The sequence below is a fragment of the Mixophyes fleayi genome, chromosome 4, assembly GCF_038048845.1.
Source record: "Mixophyes fleayi isolate aMixFle1 chromosome 4, aMixFle1.hap1, whole genome shotgun sequence".
NCBI lineage: Eukaryota > Metazoa > Chordata > Amphibia > Anura > Limnodynastidae > Mixophyes > Mixophyes fleayi.
Window position 1 is genome coordinate 2962972 of NC_134405.1, and position 15760 is coordinate 2978731.

Below are 15760 nucleotides of genomic sequence, written 5' to 3' on the forward strand. Positions count from 1 at the left end.
AACTCGTCGTCTTCCAATGTGGCCCAGGGAAGCTATAAGGTTGGACACCCCTGAACTAAAGTTTATTGTAATGAACATTACAGGTAGAAATTTGTTTTGCTTTTATTAGCAACACAGATCAATTTCCCATAAAGCATAATATTTTATGTTACATTTCGTTACAGAAGGTAAATTTCAGCATTTTGTGGACATTCCATGAATATCACATCTGTTCAATCTGCGATAATAACATGAGGGGAAAAATTGTCTAACGTATCGTAATCTAAGAAAATATAACCAGTCCTATATGGGGTATATACCGTGTTTTGGAACTGAGTATGGGAGGTGGGGCCTTTGCTCATGGTCTCAGTGATTGCTGCCAATTAGAGAAGGTCCCAGAAGAAGTCCAGACATTAACTAGAAACAATACACCAACTGGTTGACTAGTCGGGGTCAATTTGCATCTGCATCTCTAGAGGTCATCCGTTGTAGGCCATCACGGAGGAGCCTGAAGTTGCGCCAGCCTTCCTCTTGCGACATATCATGGGCACCTCGAGATTTGTAGAAATTGATGGCAGTTTGGTTCCAATCCAGGACAGAGAACTGCAGACGAGCACATCCTAGAGAAAGACAGGACTGTGCGGATGATGGCAGCAGTGGAAAGAGGAGGAGAAGGAGAAGGGATGAGAGACATTGTAAAAACCAACAAAACACAAAGGACCCTCACACCTACCCTACTCCCACCTATACTACTCACACTGGTACACCCTCACACCTATTCTACTCCCACAGGTACTCCCTCACACCTACCCTACTCCCACCTATACTACTTCTACTGCTACACCCTCACACCTACCATACTCCCACCTATACTACTCACACTGGTACACCCTCACACCTATTCTACTCCAACCTATACTACTCACAATGGTACTTCCTCACACATACCCTACTCCCACCTATACTACTCACACCCAGGGTGAGACTGGTCTGCCGGGAGTCGGGGTATCCCCCGGTGGGCCCGACGCCTGATGGCTCCTCTCTTTGTTGATGGGGGAGCGGGTACTTTAAAAATATAAATATAAAAAAAAAAATACTCACATGATAGCTGTGCCAGCGGCCCTCCTCTGCTCCGCTCGCACTGGATGTTGGGACTGACATCACGTCACGCCCGACATTCAGTAAGGAGCGGCGCAGAGAGGAGCAATCAAGAAAGACGACAAGAAGAGAAGAAAAGAAAGAAGCCAATAGGAAGGTAAGAAAAAGAACGGAGGCATAGGGAGGAAAGCAGGGTGATGCATAGTGATGAAGGGAGGGGGGGGAAGCAGGATGGCACAGAGTGATGAAGGTGGGTGGGAAGCAGCATGACACAAGGTGAAGGGAGGAGCAGGATGGCACCGTATGATGAAGAGGGGAGCAAAAGCAGCATGGCACAGGGTGATGAAGGGGGGCAGGATGGCACAGTGTGATGAAGGGGGCAGGATGGCACCATATGATGAAGAGGGGAGCAAAAGCAGCATGGCACAGGGTGATGAAGGGGGGAGCAGAAAAATGGGGGAGCAAAAGCAGCATGGTGGGTGCAGTGTGATCATAAGGGTGCACAGCATTGTGATGAAGGGGTACAGTAATATTTGTGTGATGGCACAGAGGGCTTGTGGCAATGTAGTGTGTGTGTGAGATAGGTGGTTGCTAATAAATGGATGCTAATTAATGGGTGCTAATTTGTTTGTGGGGTGATGGTGGGGAAATTTAATTTTATAGTGGGGACTATCAATTTAAGATGGGGTGGTTTGAGGGCTATAAATTGAATGCGGGGCTGAGTGTAAGGAGCATGAGGTCTATTTATTGAATGTGAATATGAATTATTTAATGGTAGTGGCGGTTGCGGGAAATAAACCTATTTATTATACATAAATGCCATTAATTTATTGCTGGGGCTGTTTGGAGGAAGGGAAATAGGTTTATTAAATGGGAATACTATTACTTTAATGTTGGGGTTGATGTGAGGGATATAGATCTATTTATTAAATGAGAATAATATTCCAGGATCCAGACAAGCCACAACTAAACAAACCTGCAGCCACAGGTGGCGAAAGTGACAAGAACAGGTAGGAGAGAGCAGGAGAGTCTGTGAAATGTTGTGATTCTAGTGGGACAATCCCGATTTTTGGCGACTGTTCCGCCAAATCTAAGGGGCAGGTCAAGATTGCGTACTCTTTATATACACACTGCATTCATTATATACTACACTACGGTGCTAGATGTCCTTCGTGGGCTTACCACACCAAGGTTTGGTTACGCCTCTCTAGTGACTGACCACACACCCCCTGGTGGGCCCCTACCATTGCATTCCCCCTTTGGGCCCTTCATTGCCAAGTCCGACACTGCTCACACCTACCCACTCCAAATTATTACTGAGAGACATTGTAAAAACCAACAAAACACAAAAGCACCCTCACACCTACCCTACCCTACTCCCACTGGTACACCCTCACACCTACCCTACTCTCACCTATACTACTCACATTGGTACACCCTCACACCTACCATACTCCCATCTATACTCCTCACATTGGTGGTACACCCTCACACCTACCATACTCTCACCTATACTGCTCACACTGGTACACCCTCACACCTAAACACAAGTGTGAGTATAACTATTATGTGTTCAGTACTCACCTCCGCGACAGCAGTCAGCAGCTTGGAACCGATCCCTTTACCTGCCAGGTGAATATAGAGACAGAAGACATGGAATAAAGATGACACGTATGATAGACATATTATGCTTATTACCATTTATTTATATAGCGCCACTTTTTCCGCAGCACTGTACAGAGAACTCACTCACATCAGTCCCTACCCCATTGGGGCTTACAGTCTAAATTCCCTAGCATACACACACACACACACACACGGGTCAATTTGTTAGCAGTGAATTAACCTGCCAGTATGTTTTTGGAAGGTGGGAGGAAACTGGAGCACCCGGCGGAAACTTACGCAAACACGGGGAGAACATACAAACTCCACACAAATAAGATTACATTGGGATAAGGTGGCTGCACCTCAATGATCAGACTGGTTATGTTTTTGGCAGTTTTACCAGGTTACTCTCCGGTACATACAATGTATAATGGATACATCAATATCAGATCTATTGGTGCTGTCTGCATTCAGAGTCCTAATTCTGGTGTAGTACATTGACTAGGATCTGTCATCCAAACAAGAATCACACATTATCGGACATGGGGAGGGGACTGGTTAAAGTGTAAGCTCTTCTGTATTCAGTTCTGAACACCACTATGATCAGAGGATCCGGAGCAAGATAACATGTGTGGATCATCTATGGTGCAGGGGATTGTGGGATACGTCATTCAGTCTGGTATCTTATGCTCAGTGCAGATAGTATCCATCCCTGACTGATGTGTCAGCGATTACAATGCTCATGTTCCTCATTGGCTTTAACTGGTCCCCTTGTAGCTCAATACTGGATGACAATGCAACAATTTCTTTTTTTCCATTGTTTGCAAACATCGATAAATCTCTAAATAAAACTACTGATCTGTATTAAATGTGTTCTCCGCCTGCTGGGTGGACCTCATTTGTTGGATCTGACATTATGTTGTAGAATGAACCAGGAGAAGGACAAGGTGGACCAAAGCCACGGCTAGTGTATCATATGTTCCCCAAAGGACTCCCGCCCCTTTTAATACTAACCAATCACTGTGAAGTGTAGAGTTGTCTAATGGGAAACCAGAGACTACCAGGGGTGATGTCAGCAGTGAGTTTATGAATGAGGTCACTGAATTTTGTGTTCACCAGAATAACCTGCAGCAGAAGTCCTTACATGAGCGGTTGGAAGATCCAGTAATAATGGAAGTGACAATATCTAATAGGGCAGAGCGGAGTGAATTACAACTGCCCATAATCCCCCCTGTAGACCAGACTGTATTAGTGTCACGAATTCCATGGATAGCATAGAGGGTAGATGGGAGCAGCCATTTTAGAATAGCCTGGACCTTCTCTGGATCCATTTGGAGACTATATCCTGAGATGATGCATCCTAAGAAGGGCATGAAGGCAGTTTCGAAGGAGCATTTCTCTATCTTGCAATATAAATGGTTTTTGCGGAGTCTGGAAAATACCTTGGCCACATGTTTTCTATGGGTGTCAGGAGTTTTGGAAAACATGAGGATATCATCCAGATAAACAACCACATAGGAATAGAGAAGATCCCGGAAAATCTCATTGATAAAACTTTGGAATACCGCCGTGGCATTACAGAGGCCAAAGGGCATTGCTAGATATTCATAATGACCATCGCGGGTATTGAAGGCGGTTTTCCACTCAGCTCCGGACTGGACGCGAATAAGATTAAATGCACCTCGAAGATCTAGCTTAGTGAAAATTCTGGCTCCCTTGATCTGGTCAAATAATTCCGTAATGAGAGGAATAGGATGACGGTTCTTGATGGTGACTGTGTTAAGCCCACGATGCAGGGAAGTAATGAACCATCCTTCTTCACGAAAAAGAAACCTTCCCCGGCAGGAAAGACTGAGGATCTAATAAAACCTCTTTGGAGATTTTCCTTTACATAGAGTGACGTAGCCTGGATCTCGGGTTGAGAGAGAGGGTATATTCGACCTCTGGTTGGCATCTTCTATGGGACAATCCCATGGACAGTGTGGTGGAAGAATTTCAGCACGAGCCTTGTTGAAGACATCAGGGAATGACTGGTACTGAGGAGGCAGAATAGATGAGCTGGAAGGTGTTGATGTAGAGGAAGATTGAAGTGGTCTCACTTTCATTAGACACTCAGAGTGGCAGTGGGAGCCCCAGGCTAAAATCTCTGAGGTGTTCCAGTCTAGTTGAGGAAGACCTTGCAAGGAGACCTACTCTTCCTTTAGGAGGTGACCATTAAACCAGGAGTAAGTGTTTGGAATTTATTCATTACTTTCATCCATATAAGCTGAATTTAGCATTTTTTTCATCCATATAAGCTGAATTTAGCATTTTTTTTTTAAAATGTACCTACAATTACTTATTTATCAACGTTATGTATATTTAATATACTATACTATATATTCCATTTTTTGTCCATGTTTTGATGTTTCCTGGGATTGAAGGGACCTATAACAGATAATAGGTCTATAGCTATGGTATCTACGCAGCACCGAACTACCTTTCTATATGTTTATATATACACACAGAAAATATAAACCTACCTCTGTACTCCGGTGTGACGTATAGATCCTCCAGATACAGTGACCGCCCCTCAAATGTGCTATAGACAGGGTATGACAGAGCGTATCCCACTAGTTGAGGACCTGGAACATACAGGTTTATATGTGGTAAGTGCAGCGATTTCATTTAGGAACATGCGTCACTGCATATACAGAACAGACACAAAACTACAACAATACTATACTGCAATACTTTGTTACTGAAATGTTTGTGCTCCTCACCGATCCATTTTATCCTTTACTAATGTATTGTACCTTTAATTGTATGCTGCCGAGGATATTGAGAGTCCCTGTTGCATGCTATGAATGCAGAAAGTCTGACATCTAGTGGTGATAATGTGTAGTGTATTGAGATCCCTGTTCACCTCACAGAACACTCAGAGCTTATGTTTGGACTCAATAGAAGTAAAATAGATTTGCTTTTGTTTTCCGAATTCACTGATTGGTGTATTAACAGACCTGAAATAGCACAAAGTCAGAGCAGATTGACTTGTTGGAGGCACCACTAAAAATGGTGCACTTATATATGCCCTAGTCTAACAGTTGTCAATTCCATCTACCCCCTGATAGATATATAGTGATATATTCTGCAGATTATTACATTACTGACCTCACTAGAGATCTGCAGAACATTGCTCTGTTCCATCTACCCCTCGCTGTAAAATGTAAGATGCTGACTGTCATATGCAAGGTAATTACTACTCATATAAAACTACAAGTATGTGTTTGTGAATTAATTCACAGTATTAGTTTGGGGTGGCTCAGATTAACTCTTTATCCAGCCATAGGTTAAAACGGAGTTGGGGGAGACTAAATTAATTTATCTCTTTAATTTGGTTTTTAAACCTTTTGCTCTACCCATGAGGTATTTTTGAATACAGAGATACAGACATGTAGTTTCAGATGAGCACCCAATATCAATTTTGTGGCACAAGTCGTAAAAGCTTAAGTCCTGGAAATCTCTCTTCAAGATTCTATCAATAATATCCCATTAAAGATTCTTCACATCCTTGGTGTTCTGTGACACCACATCACAAATGTGTGACTAAGCAGCTCAGATAAGTTTGAATGAAGGAGAATAAGGAGAAAAGGAAGATGTCATATTTTCTCAAATATCTTAATTACAGGAGTCATGTTTGGCATGCAAATGAAAGAGGATGCAAGACCCGTTGTGTGGAAGTAATATAATATTTGTATGCCATTCTGGTAAGAAGTTATGCCAGTGTAAATAAATGCTGATTTGAAATGTGTTTGAAAAGAAGTCATAAAAACAGATTTGCATTTACACAGACTTTCTGAGTCCAGCATCACAGGAAGAGGGATTGTGGGTACCTGCAGCATGGTTAAAATGTCCTGTAAATCTATCAGATTTATTCACTTTTGGGAGTCAATTTCATATTGAGAAGTGTCCCAATATTACTTTCCTCCCAGCAAGTAGAAAACTTGTTCAATTGTGAGTTTACCTTTTTCTGTTGTTTATTCCTTTTTATTTTACCAAAAGCTGTTGAAGTATATCTGTGTATGTCATTTTGTTAATTGTTTTCATCTTAAGCATTGTGGATTTATTATCAATATTAACTTACAAAAAGTTCACATGTCAGACTTAGCTTGATATTAAAATGCTACATAGTTGAAATTGAGGAGATCATTTGGTTTATGATTACTCTGATGCAAGTAAATTGTGATAGATAAGTTTAATGGGAGAACCAAAAGCTTCTTGAGTAAGATTGTCAGCTCTTCACAAAAAAAACTTGGTGGTGGCATAGTTGGTAAGAGACAGACAGGGAGGGAGAGTAATAATCATTACTACACAGACCAGGTGGTTGCTTTTAATTAACCCTTTGCCACACACACACACACACACACACACACACACACACACACACACACACACACACACACACACACACACACACACAATGGAGGCTCAGGTGAATGCTGGATGATGACACTTCTGCTGAAGCATCTATACGGCAAACTTGCATCACACACGGAACATGATCCTATATTACATCCTTAAAGCTCAGAGGGACATTATAAGTAGGAGTTGTGTGTGTCTCCTGTGGTTTATTATTATTCCCTTTAAGATTAGGTCTTAGATGAAAATCTTCAAAGGACTACTTCAGGAAGAAAATCCCTTGGGGGGGTTTAGGTGTTTAAGAAAATGGTTAATAAGTGCATGGGGGAATTTTAATTTTAATTAAACGGTTTTGAAAAGCTGTGTGTTTTGTATGTTTTATCTATTAGGTATGTTTTATCTATTAGGTATGTTTGTGGCACTACATGTTCCAGCGTGTCTTGGTTGCCAGGACATGCTGAGACTTATAGTTCTACAAACTTAATTTTATTCTAACTTTCACCCATTACCCTGGTACCCACTGTACCTAGTTGCCTGAAAGAACGCCTCTGCTACTACTCACAGGTGAGGTTTTCCTCTGTGCTGATGGGGCTAGCAGATTTTGCAGGAGGAAGGAGAGGTGCGCTCTTTGTCTCCCTGCTTCAGTGGCAAACTATAGAGTGGGTTGAACTGGTGCTAATAATTCTTATGGGTAAGGGGGACAAGCTGGCAGTTTAGTTTTCAACTGGGAATGTATTTTATGAGTTAATGACTTTTACAATGAGAGTTACTTAGTACCAATGGAAAATCCAGTGCTATGACCTCTGCTGGAGGAAACCGGTTTAACACGTGCCATATGTAATTTAACAGGGTCCTCTTACCTGCCCCCTGTCTGTTTTCATCTTCACATTCTGCTACCAGACAACGAAAGAGAGGGGCAGGTTCTCCAAAGCCGTCCCGTAGGAGATCTGAGGGTAAACAAACTGGAGATTACTACACAGAGAATTCTCACCATCACTACATCCCAGTACCATGAGAAGTCAACCATCACAATGCCAAATAGAGCGTAAGAGCTCATCCAATCAAGGGAAGAAGAGTGAGTGTAGTGTGCCCTCCGTCCTTCCTCTGCATGGGTACAGATGTGTGCGAGGGCTGTATGGGGCATGTAGTAATCTGATGGCACATGAGGAAAACTGATGGGCATGTGAAGAGGTCTGATGGGCACATGGGCAGATGTGTTGGCATATAGTAAGGACAGATGGGCATGTGAAGAGGTCTCATTGGCATGTGGGCAGGTGTGATGGCATATAGTGAGGACTGATGGGCAAGTTGGTTACTTTTTTATCCCCACTTCAGCAGTTCCCTCCACACCAGCTTTGGATGCAGTGAAAGTATGGCTATTAGTAGTCCTTTCAACCATGTCCCACCAGACGTGGCAGCGAGGTATGAACTGTGCTGATTTAATCCTTATTGTGAACATTTTGGCAATGTCCCATATTGTGACTCCATCTTGGTGGTGCTGGAAATCCTCTCTAGGTCTCCTGGGTGCACACTCTAATTATATGTGCGGCGTACGCCTATGACATGGATTGGAAAATTGGTGGCAATCCCAGGCAAATGAAGAAGTAATAGTCACTAACATAATCTATATCCCCTGTTATTTTTCCCCCACCCTGGAAGTGATTCTATTGTACAGCGTTCCGCACCTTTTGCCGTAATCTTCACCTGATCCGAAAACATCTCATATTCAGCCAACTCCTGGAACAGAGGACAAAGCTGGTTACAGATGGTAGGGCCTGGGGGGGGGGGGGAACTAATAATAGGAGGTAATCTTTCATAGACAGCTCAGAATTAATCTTAATAGTAATACATACTAAGCCCATCTGTTGACCGAGTCCCTGTACAAATGTATTCAGTGATTAAGAGAAGTTGTACTGTACAGTTACCCATACATACAGAAAAGTAACATACTGAGAAATATATCCAGCAAGCATTAGAAGAGAAGTGTTACTGTGCAGATATATATCCATAGAACAAAATGCACCTAGCATACAGAACAAGAGAACTGGGGCCTGATTCATTAAGGATCTTAAATTAAGAGGTATCTTATTTCAGTCTCCTGGACAAAACCATGTTACAATGCAAGGGGTGCAAACTAGTTTTCTGTTTTGCACATAAGTTAAATACTGACTGTTTTTTCATATTGCACACAAATATCAACTTTAAATTTCAGTGTACAAATAAGGTATCAAGTATTTGTGTGCTACATGAAAACACAGTCAGTATTTAACTTATGTGCAAAACAGAAAACTAGTTTGCACCCCTTGCATTGTAACATGGTTTTGTCCAGGAGACTGAAATAAGAATCCTCTTAATTTAAGATCCTTAATGAATCAGGCACCTAGTACTGTGCAAATTATCCCAAACAATCAGCAAGGTAACATATTCTGTGTATTGCATCAGTAGTACTGTCTACTTGTCTATATACACAGAATAAGACAAACTAAGGACATATACTGAGAGCTACACTCACCATACAGACAATATACCACAATATATTGAGCCTTATATAAGGGAAGTGGTGTTGTGCAGTATCCGTACATACAGAGTAATAACAGATATTGAGCAGAAGTGTTACTGTGCAATATTACAGTAATGCTTATGATGTGTGAGTGACGTGTATATAAAACGGAGACTTAATATATATTTATGAATGACAAGATCTGAAAGGAAATTTAGGCTCCATACAGTTACCCATAATCCTCTATTTCCTACTGATTGATGGCCACACACAGTGTTGTACAGATACATTGTAATACACTGATACATAGTAACTCCTGTATGATGTACAGACACAATGTTACAGTAGTCTTAAATTATTATTATTATCTTTGACTTATAAGGCGACACAAAGGGTCCGCAGCGCCGTACATTACATATACAGAAAACAGCACCAAGACACAACATGATACACAAATCTATACAAACACAGGTGCATGGGTAAAGCAAATCAGATTATATCTGACACATAGTGGAAGGGATGGTAGAAATCAGCAAGAAGTAGGCCGAAGCTTAATAAAACAGGGAAAACAGGGCTAGGGAAGCAGGCCAAGAGGTACAGAGGGTGAAGGAACAATAGAAGGAGCACACAAGGAAAGAAGGCCCTGCTCATGAGAGCTTACAACCTAAAGGGAAGGGGGAAGACACATAAAGGGTGGTACTAACTGGGGGAAAGAGCCAGGACATGTAAGTTAGGAAAACTGATAGACTTGAATAAAGAAATGAGTCTTAAGGGCACGCTTGAAGCCTTTGAGAGTAGATGCTAACCTGATGGAACGTGGAAGATCGTTCCACATCTGGGGAGCAGCCCGGACAAAGTCCTAGAAACGGGAGTGAGAGGAGGTGATCAGTGAAGTAATGAGGCGGCGGTCAGAGGCAGAGCATAAGGGGCGGGTAGGAGTGTAGGTAGAGATGAGATTGGAGATGTAGGGAGGGGAAGATTGACTAAGAGCTTTAAAGGTGAGGGTGAGGAGTTTAAATTTAATTCTGTAGGGTATGGGGAGCCAATGTAGTGACTGTTGGAGGGAGACTGCAGAGATAGAGCGGCGGGAGAGAAAAATGAGGCGGGCAGGAGCATTGAGGATAGACTTGAGAGGGTCAAGGCGAGAATCAGGTAGGCCAGAGAGAAGAAGGTTACAGTAGTCAAGGAGAGAGATAATAAGCGAGTGAACAAGGGTTTTCGTGGCTTCCGTGATGAGAAAGGGACTTAGATATATTCCAAAGGTGGAAGTAGCAGGATTTTGAGGGACAGATAGTGAGGCTTAAATGAGAGGGAGGAATCAAGGATGACCTCAAAGCATCGGACTTGGGGGACAGAAATGAGGGTAGTGTTATCAACAGAAATAGAGAGGGGGGAGGTGGGAGAGACCTGGCAGGTGGGGGGGGGGGGGAAGCTATAAGCTCGGTCTTGGAAATATTGAGTTTAAGGAAACGTTGGGACATCCAAGATGAGATGGCCGAGAGACAGGAGGAGACACGAGACAGAAGGGAAGGGGAGAGGTCAGGGGATGAAAGATAGATTTGGGTATCATCAGCATAGAGGTGGTACTGGAGGCCAAAGGAGTGGATGAGGACACCAAGGGAGGAGGTGTAGAGGGAGAAAAGCAGGGGGCCAAGAACGGAGCCTTGAGGAACGCCAACGGGTAGGGGAAGAGGGGGTGATGTAGAATAATGAGTAGAGACTAAGAAGGAGCGGTTGGTGAAGTAAGAGGAAAACCAGGAGAGGACAGTGTTACATAGGCCTAAAGATTTGATAGTTTGCAAAAGGAGTGTGTGGTCTACGGTATCGAAGGCAGCAGAGAGGTCAAGAAGGATAAGGAGGGAGTAGTGTCTATTGGATTTAGCAAGGAGAAGGTCATAAGTGACCTTAGTGAGGGCAGTTTCAGTGGAGTGGAGGGAGCGAAAACAAGATTGGAGCGGGTCAAGGAGTGAGTGAGAGGAAAGAAAGGAGGTGAGACGGTTGTAGACAACCCGTTCAAGGAGTTTGGAGGCAAAAGGAAAAAGCGAAATAGGGCGGTAATTAGAGAGAGAGGCGGGATCAAGAGACGATTTCTTGCGTATGGGGGAGACAAGAGCATGTTTAAAAGAGCAGGGGAAGATTCCAGAGGAGAGGGAGAGGTTGAGGAGATGTGCAAGGTGGGAGCAGGCTTCGGGAGAGAGGGAGCAGAGGAAGTGGGAGGGGATTGGGGCCTGTGTGCAAGTGGAGGGGGGAGAGGAAGAGAGAAGGGTATGGACTTCATCTGCAGATACCGGAGTGAAGGAATAGAAGGAGGGAGAGCTAGCTGGAGGGGAGGAGAGAAAGGAGATAGCAGAAGCAGCAGCAGAGGAGGGTGAGAAGGGGGACAGAATGGGCATGGAGGGGGGAGAGGGTGGGGTAAGAGGGGACTGCTGGGAGATGTCATGACGTATAGACTCAATCTTGGAGGTGAAGTGGGTAGCAAAGTCGACAGCAGAGAGCGTGGGGGGAGTGGGAGAGGTGGAGGGGAGAGGAGGAAGTTGAAGTTGGCAAAAAGCCAACGGGGGTTGGAGGATTGGGAAGAAATGAGAGCTTTCAAGAAAGATTGTTTAGAGAGGGATAGGGCCGAACTATAAGAGGCAAGCATGAACTTGAAGTGGAGGAAGTCAGCATGAGTGTGTGACTTTCTCCAAAGCCGTTCTGCACTGCGGGAGTATTTTTGAAGATAGCGGGTAAGTTTAGTGTGCCACAGTTGCGGCGGGGACTGACGAAGCTTGACGATGACAGCCGGGGCGACAGAGTCAAGTGCAGCGGTAAGAGTGCGATTGTAGATGGAGACAGCCTTATCGGGGCAAGAAGGAGTGGTGATGGGGGAGAGGAGCGAGCCCAGGGAGAAGAAGAAAGTGGTAGGATCAACTGTGTCAAGATTACGCCTGGTGAGAGTAACCTTGGGGGACGGGGACGATGAGAGGGGTGGAGAGATGCTAAAAGAGGAGATGGTGGTCCGAGAGAGGAAAAGGTGAATTAATGAGGTCAGAGACAGTAACGAGGTGTGAAAAAAGCAGATCGAGGGAGTGGCCACTGCGGTGGGAGGGAGAGGAGGTCCATTGAGAGAGACCAAGGGAGGAGGAGAGGGAGAGAAATTTGGAGGCAGCAGGGTCTGAGGGATTGTCAATAGGGATATTAAAGTCCCCCAAGATCAGGGAGGGAAGGTCAGAGGAGAGAAAGTGATCAAGAGTTGGGAGACAGGACCAGGAGGATGGTAGATAACAGCAACATGAAGGTGGACTGGGTGGAATAGGCGGATAGAGTGTACCTCAAGAGAAGAAAAAGAGAGGGAGGGTTCAGGGGGGGAAGAACCCAAAAAGAACAGCAGGAGGAGAGAAGTATGCCGACGCCACCACCTTGCCGTTCCCCAGGTCTGGGTGTGTGGGAGAAGGACAAGGCCCCGAAAGAGAGAGCAGCAGGAGAGGTAGTGTCCTCAGGGGATAGCCAGGTTTCAGTGGTGGCAAGCAGGTTGAGGGATCTAGAGAAAAAGAGATCATGGATAGAGATCAATTTGTTAAAGACTGATCTGGCATTCCAGAGACCACAGGATAGTGGAAGAGAGGGAAGAGGAGAGATGTAGATGAGATTGTTGGGGTTGCTCGTCTGCAAGGGTGAGTATGATAAGGAGTGAGGGGAATGACAGGAAGAGAGGTTTGGAATTGGACAAGAAGCAGAAATAAGAGGGGATTTGTCAGCAGACAGGAGACGAGGGGCAGGGGAGCAAGAGGTAGGGGAGGAGTGGCAATGGGGCAGATAAGGGGGTTGATGAGTGGGAGAAGCAGAAGATAGGAGTGACGTGATGGAGAAGATTAGCACGGGGGAAAGAGAGGGAGGTGGTAGGTAGGAGCAGATTGACGCTGACAGAAGAGCAGCGAAGGGGACAAGAGGGAAAGAGTGTGAGTGGGGAAAGGGAGGAGAGGAAAAGATGTAAGAGGGGGGCAGCTTGTTTGATCAGTGGCACAGAAGAGATGAGGAGTGAAATAGGGAGGGGGATGGGAAGTGAGAGGGGGAGTGAGGAGGAGGAAGAATATGGAAAGGTTGGACATGGGAAGCAGGGGGATAGAGGGAGAGGACAGACGTGAGAGAGGAGTAAATCATGATAAAGCTAGAGAAGGTGTGGAATATACAGGTGAAAGAATTCAGAAATCAAGAATGGTAAGTGCTAACAAGTGTAGTGAGGAAATGGTGAGAGCACAAGAGGTGAATAAAAAGAATGCAAATTTAGAAGGAGAGAAAAGAGGAAGAAGAGATGTAAAGTATGAGTCAGGAAATAAGAAGCAGAAAGGAAAGCAGAGATAGCAGATGGGTGGGTTTAGAAAAAACAGGTAGGTGAGACAGTAATATCAGGTAAGATTGGAAGGTAATAGTATAAAACAAGGCATAATACAAGGTGCACTAAGCTGGTGATACAAATCCACAGGACAAGAGGGAGCCAGTTCAAAGTTCTAGCTAAGTGGAGTAACAGTGTGGTTTAAAAGTGTGAATCCAAGCAGCATAAGAGGAATCACCAAGTGATAATACTGCAGCAGCCTGAATAAGTGTGAGAAACAGATCAGCAGGGAGTGTCCAGGCAGGTAGCAGTCCAGGTGGTGGAGGATATCAGAGCTCAGGCTGATTGTGGAATGTTGTCTTCAGGTAGCAGTGTTTGCAGGTAGAATGTTCCCCTCCTGTTCTCCTCTTGTATATCTCTAACTGTACTAGTTAATACACTTGTAAGGATTTCACTTAGAAGAATCTTCACTAGCTAACAGCCTCACACTGCTGTTTAAATAGGTACAAATAGCCATGTGACCACTTTCATGAGTTAACCCCCACTAATCACACACTACAAACAAAGTAATAAAATTCTTAAACAAACAAATAGAGGGTAACCATACAATATAAACTACAATATCTGCACAATTGAAATCTCCTATGTATCTTCTGTATCTCACACACACTGTAACTATATTATTTATTACTATAATTATTTATAACTAGTCTCCCTTATTATCAAACAAGGCTACAATGTGTCAGTAAATTGTCTTTGTGTCAGCAATTCATTTACACAGTGGGCATTCTCTATTCCTGCAGGGTTCTGGCATTGCACTAGATTTGGGAGAGACATGGGAAGAGGTGCACTCTGGGTATTATTATTATTACCATTTATTTATATAGCGCCACTAATTCTGCAGCGCTGTACAGAGAACTCATTCACATCAGTCCCTGCCCCATTGGAGCTTACAGTCTAAATTCCCGAACACACACACTCAGACACACACACACACACTCAGACACACACTAGGGTCAATTTGTGAGCAGCCAATTAACCTACCAGTATTTTTTTGGAGTGTAGGAGGAAACCAGAGCACCAGAAGGAAATCCACGCAAACACAGGGAGAACATACAAACTCCACACAGATAAGGCCATGGTCGGGAATTGAACTCATGACTCCAGCGCTGTGAGGCAGAAGTGCTAACCACAGAGCCCCCATCCATGGGAATCTAGTGAGCTGTCTTTGCAATGTGTATTGTGACTGTTTATAGAGCTGCAGGTAACACAGAGGACCTGGCAGCACTACAACCCCCAGCATGCCATGTTTACTGAATGTGATAATAGTGCACTATTTATAATATACAAAGGGTAATAATAATGGGAGGTAAGAGATACATCTAACATGGAGCAGTACAGTGCAGTGTATGGGACTGTTACCTGTATCATCCGCATTATCTCCTGACAGTCCTCCAGCTCTGCAGCTCTCACCCTGTAACCAGCCATTGTCTGACACACAGTGAGCAGAGAGGATCCCTCTCCCCACCTTATACCCCCAGACACCCCGCCCCCAGCAGTCACAAGTCCAAGGAGCAAAGAGAAGGTGTGAGACTGTGTCAGTGTATCAGTGTGTGAGTGTACTGGTGTGTGACATTCTGTGTGTGAGTGTACTGGTGTGTGACATTCTGTGTGTGAGTGTACTGGTGTGTGACATTCTATGTGTGAGTGTACTGGTGTGTGACATTCTGTGTGTGAGTGTACTGGTGTGTGAGTATACTGGTGTGTGACATTATGTGTGAGTGTACTGGTGTGTGACATTCTGTGTGTGAGTGTACTGGTGTGTGACATTCTGTGTGTGAGTGTACTGGTGTGTGACATTCTATGTG

At 44.2% G+C, this 15760-nt stretch overlaps 1 protein-coding gene across 1 annotated transcript; it reads right to left on the reverse strand.

Moving 5' to 3' along the window:
- Positions 1-382: 382 nt before the first annotated feature.
- On the reverse strand, positions 383-15380 carry LOC142149615 (thialysine N-epsilon-acetyltransferase-like). Its single transcript, XM_075204938.1, has 6 exons — positions 15315-15380; positions 8766-8817; positions 7941-8027; positions 5205-5306; positions 2662-2702; positions 383-615 (listed from the first exon to the last, which is right to left on the reverse strand). The coding sequence occupies exons 1-6, from the start codon at positions 15378-15380 to the stop codon at positions 433-435; spliced, it is 531 nt and encodes a 176-aa protein (XP_075061039.1). The 3' UTR covers positions 383-432.
- Positions 15381-15760: the final 380 nt, after the last annotated feature.